The sequence below is a fragment of the Fragaria vesca genome, linkage group LG1 (genome assembly GCF_000184155.1).
Source record: "Fragaria vesca subsp. vesca linkage group LG1, FraVesHawaii_1.0, whole genome shotgun sequence".
Classification (NCBI taxonomy): Eukaryota; Viridiplantae; Streptophyta; class Magnoliopsida; order Rosales; family Rosaceae; genus Fragaria; species Fragaria vesca.
Window position 1 is genome coordinate 9,372,981 of NC_020491.1, and position 12,159 is coordinate 9,385,139.

The window sequence follows — 12,159 nt, forward strand, 5'->3', positions numbered from 1 at the left end:
GACATATTTACTTATTTGCAACTGAAATAATCGGAGACAAGTTGAATGAGAGAAGAAATGAAACAATGTCGTTAGTGGATGGTTGATTTCTAAATCCATCTCCCCTTTTGTGATAAAGTTCATGTGTATACAATAATCGATTCCTTATTAGGAGGTGAGACATAGACCAATTCCGATTTCTTCACATGGTGTTAAACACATTAATACTTTTACCAGGAATCATTCCGATTCTCTTGTGTGTTAGCTAGTTTAATTAGTATACCTTATAGAATTGACGTCCTAATCGAGCACTTAGTATACCATCTAAGAGCTCTCAACAGGACAAAGAACCCTGACACATGAGATCATCTTCTAATTCTTTCTAAGTTCACATTTGGATCATGGTTTGAAATTGGGCCGTTTTGTACATTATTACATTGTGGGTATGAAGCCCAGCCCAAAATGTTCCTCCTCCTCCATCCCTCTCCCGCCACCTATTCCACTAAACCCTAAACCCTAATCTCCCAAACCTCACTATCACCAGGCACCGCTACGCCTTCCCTTTCAGCTCCATAGCCAAATCCGAAGAAAACGAAGAACTATGGAAACCGATAACTCAGTGGACCTGAAGGTGGAGGAGCTCTTGAAAGAGGTCCAGCTTGAATATTCACATGCGCTCACCAAGTTCGTAGACGACGCCGTTTCGTCAATCAAAGACGCCATCGGTCAAATTCCAGAAGACCTCAAGGTCCGGTCTCTTTTCCAGCTCTCTCCTTTTGATTTGCTTCCAGTAATTGTAGCATTTTGAGTTTGATTTTTACTGTGCGATCTAATTCCAATGCATTGTTGGACGAATTTGATTCTTAGTGTTGGTTTACTGTGAATTTGGGCAGGTTACGGCGGATTTAGCTCCGGGATTCGTCAGAGACATTGGTGCAGACAAAGCTGAATTCGAGTTCAAGAAGCCGAAATCTCTGAAGATTGGCGGCAGTTATGCTATAGGGTTCCTTGTGAAGCCAGAGTTCAATGTGGATCTTTTCGTTCAGTTGCCCAAGGTATTCAGCTATTTATGTAATTGTTTGTTATTGTTAATCGCAATTGGAGATTAGCATAGCTTTTGGATGACAAGATTAGGTGATTGAGATGCCGAGATGTATAAGCTTTTGCTTGATTGCAGGAGTGTTTTCATGAGAAAGACTATTTGAATTACCGGTACCATGCTAAAAGGTGCCTGTACCTTTGTGTGATTAAGAAGTACTTGACGTCGTCAGCCTTAGTTGGTAAGGTAGAGTGGTCCACCTTCCAGAATGAAGTTCGGAAGCCCGTGCTGATTGTGTATCCAGGTTTGTCTTCTTGCCGTATGTCCTCACTTCAAATAGTGTTTCCCTTCCATGAATTTGTAGCTCGTGATGTTATTATTTGTTTCCACGGTGAACTTATGTTTTTTTTATTACTTTGGTATGACAGTCAAGAAACTTGTTGCACTCCCTGGGTTTTTTGTAAGAATAATACCTACAGCACCATCCCTTTTTAGCATTCCGAAATTGAACTTGCAGCGGAATAATGTTCGTGCTGTGAGTAAAGGTAAGTTATTGTTTCTGAGAAATTTCATTTTTTCAGTGTAGATTGTTGTTAAGTTGGAATTTTCTTTTTCTGAAGGGGGCATTCCTCAGGCTACTCCCAAGTACAATAGTAGCATTTTGGAAGACATGTTTATAGAAGATACCGAAGAAATTGTCAAGCAAACTTTTCTAGGATCCAAGGAATTACGAGAGGGATTAATTTTGCTGAAGGTATACTACCAGGCTCCAAATCCTTATATTGAGATCTTAATGCAACATCTGTGACAAGGGTATTTCTCATTGATGTAGGTCTGGGCTCGCCGTAGGACGCCAATATATGCTCATGATTGCCTGAATGGGTTTCTAATCTCTGTCATATTGGCATATCTTGTGGATAGGAACCATGTCAATAAATCAATGAAGGCAATGCAAATATTTCGTGTTACAATGAAATTCATTGGTATTTTTTTTCCCTTTTACACCAAGCACTTGTTTGAAGTCATTAAACCATCTTGCATACTTTTACTTGGACATACTTGCATTTTTATGCTCCAGTAATTTTTTTTTTTATCAAGGATAATAAGAAAATGTATCTAGGGTTTGTGCTAATAAGAAATGAGTTGGTTTAGTACAGTAGCAAAGGAACTGTTGCAGTCTGCTAAATGCTATTGAATTTTGTGGTATCACTTATATTACCGTATCTGTAATTGTATTGTTGAATCTTAAAATGACTATCTTTTCCTTTGCGAAAAAGGAATATCTAGGCACTGCAGAAACTCAAAGTTGCTGTTTCAGGCTCTGAAGCAATTTAGTATCACAAATAACAGTACCAGAGTGATACTTATACTTGCTATTGTTTGTGCATATGCAGCTACTTCAGATTTGTGGAAACATGGCCTCTACTTCATACCAAAGGGCCAAAAAGCCATTTCGAAAGAGGTCTCCTGTTACTGGATCTTCATGTCTTCAATTTTGGCTTTCACTGGATTTTTTTTGTTTTTTGTTTTTTGTTTTCTGGGTAGAATCTAGACATGTATTGTGTGCTCTTCGGTATTTGACCTAGTGTAGTAAGGAAAACTGCGGAAAAGAAAAAATGACAATTTTTAATAACCAGATGACCTGACTGTTTCATATAATAAACTGGGCTACAAATTGTTAATAACTCAAAAAAGCTACTTCTGCAATACTACTCTTAACAAGTAACCATCCTTACTTGAAAGTTTTTTCATTGTCTATTTTGCTCCATTATATTTTACTGATGTCAATGAACCACAATCTTTGGTATTGCAGGAGAGGCTGCCTTTTAAAGAATCATTTCCGATTGTTATATGTACTCCATCTAGGACCTTTAATTTAGCCTTCCGGATAACAAGGGTTGGATTTCTTGAGGTACCATTCAGCAGTTCATTTTGCTCCACAATAATGACAGAGACATGATTAATCTTGTTAAAAAATAATGTATCTCTTGTCATTTCAGCTCCAAAATGAATCTACAATGACACTGGCATGTATAGAGAAATGCAGAGATAGTGGATTTGAGGAAGTTTTTATGACCAAGATTGACTATCCTGTTAAATATGACCATGTGATAAGGTATAGTTTTTTCCTCCATTTATTGTCTTTTTTACAACGATCACATTAAATGTGCGACCACACATACCTTCTTTCCTTTCCGGATTGTGTTTTGATTTACTTATTTTGTTTGCATGTTTGCTCTCTTAGGTTGAACTTAAAGGGGAAGAGTTCGGTTTATGTATCGGGATTTTGCTTGGATGATGAATGTTGGAGGGTGTACGAGCAGAAGGTTTATAATGTATTAAGTCATGGGTTGAGTGACCGAGTGAAGACTGTACATGTGACCTGGAAAAGCATGTTATCAGAATCCGCTCTACAAAATGTATGGCATCGAAGTATCAAACTGTATCATCTCATCTCAATAATCTATTTTCCATACCAGTTTGTTTAAACTTGTTTTTGGGCTTCAGGGATTGTCGACACTCAATGCGGAGCCATTGCTAATTGGAATTTCAGTAACCTCTTTAGATAAAGCTTTCAGAATTGTTGATATTGGTCCTGATGCTGATAATAAGGAGGAGGTATGTGAGTACTCGTTAGGAATTATTATAGCCAAATATTTCTTTTGATTCATGTATTGATTTTACACTTGTCCTTTCACTAGGCTCTCAAATTCCGCCAGTTCTGGGGGGATAAGGCTGAGCTTAGGAGATTCAAAGATGGAAAAATAGCGGAAAGCACAGGTTAGGAATCTTTTCCCCCTTTTGATACTAATTCTAAATCAATTATCATAATAACTAAAGGAATGTCACTGTTTGCATAAATTCTTAGTTTGGGAAACTGAGCAATGGAAAAGACACATCGTTATAAAAAAGATTTCTGAGCATGTGCTTCTCCGACATCTTTCACTATCGAAAGAGAATATCTTGCATATCGTGGATCAACTAGATTTCTCTTTGCTATATGGTGCTGAAGGTAACTAGAGGCCATTTACTACTGTTAATTTTTAATGTGATTTCTATGCATGTCTCTTCTTAGTTTTGTACACTGCTTTCTGAAACTATCAAAATTCCTTCAGATCCTATATCTTCTACCGCGAGTTTGATTGGGGCATTTGAAATTCTATCGAAGCGCTTGCGCCTTATTGAAGACATACCTCTGAAAGTTTCTACGGTGCAGGCCCTAGATTCGGGTATGATTCTTGAAAAGCAATATGTATTTTATTTTAGTGTTGCATCCTCCTTATGTCATGGTTCATGTGTAGGTAAAAACTATTGCATCTTGTGGTTCTCTTGCCTAGGTCTACAACTACGTGTGTGTGTATTAGAGACCTGAATAGTCTATTCTCACCTGTTTGGAATGAATAAGTATTTGAAGTTGCACTGTTTTTGTTCTCGATTCAATTATTTACTTTAAAAGCTGGCCCCAAAAGAGAGCGATTACGTCATCCCTTTTTAGAAGTATTAATCATGATGTAATCCCTTTTGTTTCTCTATGTTACTTGTCTAAATTTTTCTGGAACCATAGTGCTATAGATTTGTGCTGTCTCTGTCACTCATCCGGGTTCTCTCTTATTACGTATTACTTATTTGATCAAACTAACTGGTAATGCTTTGTTAACTCACTTAATTGCTTAGATACATAATAAGTCATATGGCTTGTACAAATTTATTGGTTTTTTTCTTTCTTTTTTTTCTCGCAAGTTTATGTGCATAAGAATCTGTAAAATTTTGCTATTGAAATGACTTTTTTTACCCTCTTCTGTTTAAGGTCAAGGACTATGTACTTATCATTTTGTACAGCTTTCAGGTTTTCATCTGTCTTCCCACCTGAACCTCATCCGCTAGCTAATGAAAAGGGTTCTTTCGTAAAACTAAATAAGTTCCCTCCTTCATGCATCCGGCCGCTGGAAGTTATGATTCAGGCATGACATGATACCCTGTAAACTGATTCATGACATTTATTAAATTGTTCCAGTCAGTTTATGAAACCTTACTGCTTGTTTTAATTTTAGTTGGAAGGTTCTGGAAACTGGCCTATGGATGATGTAGCAATTGAGAAAACCAAATCAGCATTCCTTCTTAAAATCGGAGAGAGGTGGGTAGACTGGCGTTCCTCTCAATACTAACTACCTTCTTTCAAACTATGTTATCCTTGAAACAAAGTATCTGATTATACTCTTATGGCAGTCTTCAGAATAGTTGGGGGATGACATGTACAGCCACGGAGGATGATGTGGATGTTTTTGTCTCTGGATATGCCTTTCGCCTTAAAATTTGGCATGAGAGAGGCCTAACTTTGATGAGACGAGAAAGTAAGAACTTGACTTGCATATGATTACCTATGGCCTGTTTTTGAGATTCCTTGATGCTGATCTCTTGAAATTCTTTTGTACTGTAGCTGGGAATGAGCATGTAAATAAGGTTTCTAATGTGGACAAGGAACTATACTTCCGCAGTCAACATTCCAGCATGATCAATGGATTACAGACTTGTTACCCAGCATATGGGCCAGTTGTTAGGTAAGCTTTAAATTTAGCATTTGAATTATATTTAATCCTGTTACTGCATATAACTCGATTGGTTTCATGTGAAGGCTTGCAAAACGATGGGCTGCTTCACATCTATTTTCGGCTTGCTTGGAAGAGGAGGCAGTTGAGCTATTGGTGGCATATATATTTTTGAAGCCTTTACCATTTAATGCTCCATGCTCACGGATCACTGGATTTTTAAGGTTGGTATTTCTATATCCAACTTCAGGGGCATTCAGATACTTCTCAATGATACTTTTCACAGAGATAGACTAACTACAACGCTTACTTTCATTTTATATTTGAACAACGTAAGTTTTCTAATGCCAGATTAACTTGGCAATTAGAATTATACTGTAGTGCACACACAAACAATTGGCAATTTCAGTGGTTTACTTTCCACCGTCTTACATGTACTTTTGCCAACAGGTTCTTGCGTTTACTATCAGACTATGACTGGACCTTCTCTGCATTAGTTGTTGACATAAATAATGATTTGACGCCAAATGATGAGAAAGAGATAAGAGTAAGTTTTCCATTAACATAATAAGAATCTCTGATAGTTGTTGGTCTCTTGTTGTTTTAACTGCTACTAATAGCAGCTCCACTTCAGGAAAACTTTATGTTTAGTAGAAAAGGCTATGAAGAAAATCCTCAAAATGTAAACTCAGCACTGTTCTTAGCTACAGCATACGACAAGGCATCTGAGGCCTGGACCAGATTTTCACCAAATTCAGTGGTTAGTAGATCCTTTTAGTTGATTTGTTCAAAATATTAATTTTGTTTGAAATTCTTGATCCTTTTAATCATGTCTGTGATGCTTTTCCCATTGTGCCACTTTTATTATTGGTCTTGTCAATAGTAAAAAGTTTGACGACTATTTAATGCCTGATACTTTTCCACCGATTCATTAGAATGTGTTCGCTAATTTCTTTGTTAGAATATCAGTTTGTAACTCGATTTCCATGTGGACATGAACATGGGGGACTTTCTTTCATTCATATGATGATTGTGATGATATGAGTAATCTTCCATAGATGGATGTTTGATGGCTGGCACTAGAAATTATATGTGCAGTAACTCTTCTTTTCTGAATTGTATCGAAAACAAAAACTCTTCTTTTTCTGAATGTGCTCTGCATTATAGTTACTCTCTTTCCTATTGCTTATCCAAATATTGATCTTTTTGGATATGAAAGGAGCTGAAAAGGTTGGTGGCCTATGCTGGAAGCAGTGCAAACTTGTTGACCAAACTCATATTGGAGGACCAGAGTGATTCTTATAGATGGGAGGTGAGCCTCACAAATCTATCAGTGATTATGAATTTACTTGTTGCATTTTTTTGGTATATAACAAGTTACTGAAGTGTACTGATTGGCTTGCAGTGCCTTTTTCGAACTCCTTTGAACAATTACGACGCTGTGATTCTTCTTCATAGAGAAAAATTACCTTATCCCCAACGCCTTCTCTTTCCATCCGAATTGCATCAAGGTAGATTTTCTATGGTACCAAGTGTTTATGTACCTATGGGTTTACTGTTCTCTCCCCTTTTTCTGACAATGCACATGCTCATTTTGGGCAGGGGTGCATGTGGCACGTGGGAATGCAAGCAAGAGTTTCCACCCCTTTCTTTTGCCTGGAGATTTTAAAGGAAGCTTAGAGGATCTAAGAAACAAAGTATTGGTAAACTTTGATCCGCTGAGGTGTTTTATTGGGGATCTAGAGGCAAGTATATACAATGCCTTGATTTATTTGTTTGTGTTTTTCATATGAAATTATCAGTACTTGTATTTGGTCAATTCTGTGTTCGCTCTAATTCACTTTTCTTCAATATAGAAAGAGTACTCCAACGCTTTCAAGCTATGGTATGATTCTCTCGGTGGTGATGCTGTTGGCATAACATGGGGAGGATGCAGTTCAAAGGTTAGATACCAAGTGGAAGTGAACGTGTGGCATTAATCAATTGAAAAAGATGTTCTGAATGTCTATTCCTAATTCTCAGAAAACGTTTATATGCATTATCTACTTGTATTAATCAGTTGCATTCTACTATCCTTCGCAGAAACGGGGGCGGGAAGAAGCAGATGAGGAAGTAAAAGATCCAATTGATTTGTTAAAAGATGTTGGTAAAGTCGGAACAGGGTTCGTGAGGGGCATTTATCTTCTCAAAGCCCCAAGGCGGTCATAGTTGATCTTTTAATTCTACAACACTGATTCATGTATCACAAAAATTTTGCTTCTGAGTTACTGCTGCTTTATTGCTATATACAACCGTATAGACACGGTGCACCTGAGAAAAGTGAGAGAGGACAGGTTTATGAGGTTAGAGGATCTTGTTTGTACCATGTTCAGTATCAGGTTTACCAACGGTAGTTCCAATATTCGATAACAGAAGAAATGGAAGCGTTTTGTACAGTTGTATTCTGGCCATGAGAATTTTGACGATCTCAATTGTAACATGTTAAAATAGAGAGCTTTTATTTGAATGAAAGAAACTTGTTTTAGTTGTTTGTAATCCCTTATAACAAGGTACTTTTTTTAGTAAAAGTTGAAATTTCCTAAATTACAAAGATATTATAGACGATGCAAGGCCTCCTACCCAAAAGCATCTACGATAGTGTTTCTCATATGTTATCAATCATCCAAGAATTTGATCAAAATAAGGTGTGTGGCAGCAATCATCAGTCTGGCACCATGAAATCATTGTTAGGATGTTTGACGCGTGAGGCATTGCATATTCAACTCGAGAACAAGAATACAACCTTGGTTGAAATCAATAATGATGGCATTTGATCCCTATTCATCTGCGGCGAGGATTAAGAAGCTGGTCACTGCATCAGAGTAGTTAGAGCGCTTCATGGATGAGCTTTTCAGTGAGTTCTTTAGGCAGTCCCATTACTGTGTCAGTTGTCCCTAACTGCCACAAACCAAAAAATCATGGTAAGGCAGTGTAAAACAGTTGCAATCAGTAGCTGTGACTAACAAACCAACAGGCGCATGCACATGGTATGGTTGACGACTCATTTGTACATGAAAAAGATCTACAGAGGAGACGCAGATCACAACAATAACATGCATCAAGTATATGAGGAGTAGATTCTTAATTGTATCTAACTATGCCTGTAGTGAATTGAGAGAAAGAGAAAGCTAACCACTGCTTCTACAAAGGGCGATATCATTGGATGTTCAAGCATCAGACCCCCAGCAACGTTGAGTGTGGTTCCCTCCTCTATCTGGCCCAACATCAGAATTATAAACAGTTCCCGATAAAGAAAGTTGCTTGCAAAAAACAACCAAAAGGGATTATGCATCCAAACTTACTAGGTTGCCAATAATCTCATCGGGTATGACATGAAAATAAACCTGTATCACAACACCATTAACCATACATTATCCTTCGCAAACTACCTATGAAATGATATAGCTTCAAATTAACAACTTGATTGTTCCTTAGGAAGAGGATACTTCAGAAAATGAGCTTAAGAAGTGAAAGATTAAGTACCTCTGCGCTGCGCCACCCGCCTCTTCTTTTTCCTGTTTTAAGGTTAGTCACAAGTACAGATCCTATAACTCCTGCTTGACCACCAGAATAGCCTGCAACACATAACGACTTGACCATTACATCCACCTAATTCTAACAAAGTAAAAACAAGCCAATTCCATATATGCAAACCTTTGATAAACTCCCATGCTTCTTCCTTGCTGGATGGTTTTTCCCTTATGATCCCTTCATACACCACCACCTCAAAATCAATAAGATGTAGTAGTGAGAATAATATCAATCACAGAATACATGACAAAATAGGCAACAACAGGCAGTGACTAAAATGCAAGACTGATCCTGATTTTTGAGTTCTTCACCCAAAACATGTTTGTCGAATAGAAACATTACTGAAGCACAGATGCAATGACATTACTGTCCACAATATGCAACATTTGTTTGACTGATTCTTATTATAGTTAGCATGTCTTGTTAGACTATACTATTCCTCTAAGCCTCAAACATAAGAAACCAATCTACTCGCAAGTCAGTCACATTTCTTATAAGTTGAAAAGTGAACATGTACAACTTAAAACCGCTTACTGTGTCTGCAGTAATCAACAGTGTTGCTTGATCACCACCTCCATCCAGCTCACTACTTTGCATCCTTGAAATGATAGCATCTGCCTAACAAAACAAAAAAACACACTTTGTCATTCAAGTTTGAACTTTTGAACCATAAATCATTACACCCATGAACCAAAATCTAAATTCTTGCAAAAAAACCCCAAATCCCACACATTAAAACAGAAACAAAGAACATTGCTTTAGTAAAAAACATACTTTTGCCTCGGCTAAAACCATCACCAACTCTTCAGGCTTATCCATTCTGATACTCTTCTCGTCTATATCTGCAGTCTAAAACCCAAACCCAAAACCCAAATCAATGTTTCTGAAACTCCCGTACAATTCTTATAGCTTCAGTTCAGATTATACAATGTACCATGATTGTGAACTCGTAGCCCAAATCCGCCAGTATCTGCCGGCGTGCCATTGACGCCGAGCCCAAGATTATCTGTCACCAAAAATAGAAAGTTATTACAAATTTTGGCTTTCTAAATTTGGTGGGCAATACAGAGCTTTTGCTGTGAACCTGAAACGACATCTTTCTCCTCCACAGTTTTTTGATTCCGAGTTTTTCCGTTTTGGGCCTAATGCTTCAAATCCAATTCGAACTTTCGCGGAATATACCGGCTTTTAGCCAATACGACACCGTCTCAGTCCATCGGATGTCTAGCATGTAACAAAGAATTTGAACATTTCTCTTGATATTCTATCTGATTATGATTAAGATTAACCGAATGGTGGCCAGGTGAGCTATCAATCACTCCGGTTTTAGGGACCGAGATCAATTTGGATTAAGATGATTTTTACAAGTTAGGGTTCGAATCACACACCTATTATTAGGAGAAACATTAGAACCTTCGCTTCACTTGCTTCTTAGCGTTCTTCTATTTGCAGCCTAACATTTTCCTTAATATTCTATCACGCACTTCATGTATCAATACCTCGATTTTCTAAGATCCATTTTGTAAGTAAGTGTCCTAAATGATATTTTATATACCTACAATAATAAAGACTAATAGGTTTGAAGTCTAGTATCTATTAATATTTTAACGAACGTCATTACTAATATTCGTTACCATTTTATCGGGAAGATTTTCAGTACACCATAAAATGATTATGAATGATTATGACTATAGGGTGCATTTGCATGAACTTTTGCCACTATTGCTGAATCATGGAATCACTCTCTTGCTAATGCTTTGATGTTTAATAATTCAGGACTCAGGAGTTTGTTGTAGGAGTTGGGACTTGGGACTGTCCTAAACTTTATTTTCTTTTTCTTTTATCCAAAAAAAAAAACGACAGAGATATTATTCATACGACGCCGTCCCGTCATAACAACTTTACCTCCTTTCCCAAGTCATATCAGTACCTCGTTAAATTCATCTCTCAGCTTAGTTGCTCGGACCAAACGCCGTCGTTTTAGTATCAAAGAGCGAAATTTGCTATTCAATGGAGTCTCCGGCATCGTCTTCAGAAACTCCGGCGGTGAGTTCGTGCCGGCGGAAGAAGAATTTCGGAAGCGGCAGCTTTGTATCGGATTTAAGGTCTCACTTTCATGAGTTCATTTTTGCTTCCATGGATGAACACAGAATATGCTTGGTGGAAACCTTCAAGAAGGTAAGCTTCCAAAACTGACTCTTTGTTTTACAGTGGAGAGTGAAATTTACTGTGGATTTTTGATTGTGAAATTTGCGGTTTTGGTTTTTTGGTGTGAAACAGATGAAGTCAAAATTTTACATAGAAAAAAGTGCTACTGGCCCAAATGAAGGAGAAGGTTCGCTGCCTCTGCAAAACAAGGACTAAGTAGGATCATTTTGTGTATGTATTTCTATTTTCTGGGTTTTCTAGAAGTGCTTTTGTTTGCAGCACTTGTAGGTTTGTGTGTTTATAACAAGTGTTTTGATATTTAACGACTTTGATTAGATGACATGAGACTTGATTTTAGGCATTGTTTTCGAATACGATAATCGAAGATGGAAGATTATCAGTTTTACTTCTAAATGATGCTAGAGTGGTTCATACTTTTTCTGTGGTTTCTGATAGTGTTAAGAGTCATTTAGCTTCAATTACGGGTTGATTAAGCATCTTTGAGAGAGTAAACAGTATCAATTTGTAAAGAACCTTATGTTACTACGCTTTATTATCACTCCAGCCTATGTCAGTACAGTTAAGGCCCTTAAGCTAATGCATCATCCTTGCATGAGTTAATGATGAAAAATGAGCTAGTACTCGCATATGAGATGATGCTTCCTTGGTTACAAGTGGAAAATACGGAGGAAAAATATACTGCATTTAGATGTTGAAGGAAAAACAAAGGGACGGGGGAAAATATAAGCTAATGGTAGATCCACTTCATGAGGAAATTGGTGCTGAGTCTAATGCCGGAGGGCGTCTTTATAGCTTTAAACTCTTCAGCCTGTAGAAGATATCAAGAAAAGTTAAAGTTTGTGCACAGAGAGGTAG

At 37.5% G+C, this 12,159-nt stretch overlaps 2 protein-coding genes across 2 annotated transcripts; one reads left to right on the forward strand and one right to left on the reverse strand.

Moving 5' to 3' along the window:
* Positions 1–285: 285 nt before the first annotated feature.
* LOC101300279 (nucleolar protein 6-like) lies at positions 286–7,912 on the forward strand. The gene is made up of 26 exons (XM_004287847.1): positions 286–727; positions 873–1,034; positions 1,157–1,322; positions 1,447–1,563; positions 1,639–1,772; positions 1,851–2,001; positions 2,413–2,480; positions 2,832–2,930; positions 3,019–3,134; positions 3,264–3,438; positions 3,527–3,637; positions 3,721–3,799; positions 3,888–4,031; positions 4,135–4,248; positions 4,859–4,980; positions 5,071–5,153; positions 5,246–5,370; positions 5,457–5,577; positions 5,652–5,789; positions 6,016–6,112; positions 6,200–6,325; positions 6,785–6,877; positions 6,971–7,076; positions 7,168–7,310; positions 7,422–7,508; positions 7,648–7,912. Exons 1-26 carry the CDS (start codon positions 581–583, stop codon positions 7,771–7,773), a joined length of 3,150 nt encoding a protein of 1,049 aa, XP_004287895.1. The 5' UTR covers positions 286–580; the 3' UTR covers positions 7,774–7,912.
* Positions 7,913–8,407: 495 nt separating this feature from the next.
* Positions 8,408–10,231, reverse strand: LOC101315184 (maf-like protein DDB_G0281937-like). Its single transcript, XM_004289093.1, has 9 exons — positions 10,220–10,231; positions 10,070–10,141; positions 9,910–9,984; positions 9,670–9,753; positions 9,259–9,328; positions 9,088–9,179; positions 8,907–8,948; positions 8,738–8,818; positions 8,408–8,502 (listed from the first exon to the last, which is right to left on the reverse strand). Exons 1-9 carry the CDS (start codon positions 10,229–10,231, stop codon positions 8,431–8,433), a joined length of 600 nt encoding a protein of 199 aa, XP_004289141.1. The 3' UTR covers positions 8,408–8,430.
* Between the last annotated feature and the right edge of the window lie 1,928 nt (positions 10,232–12,159).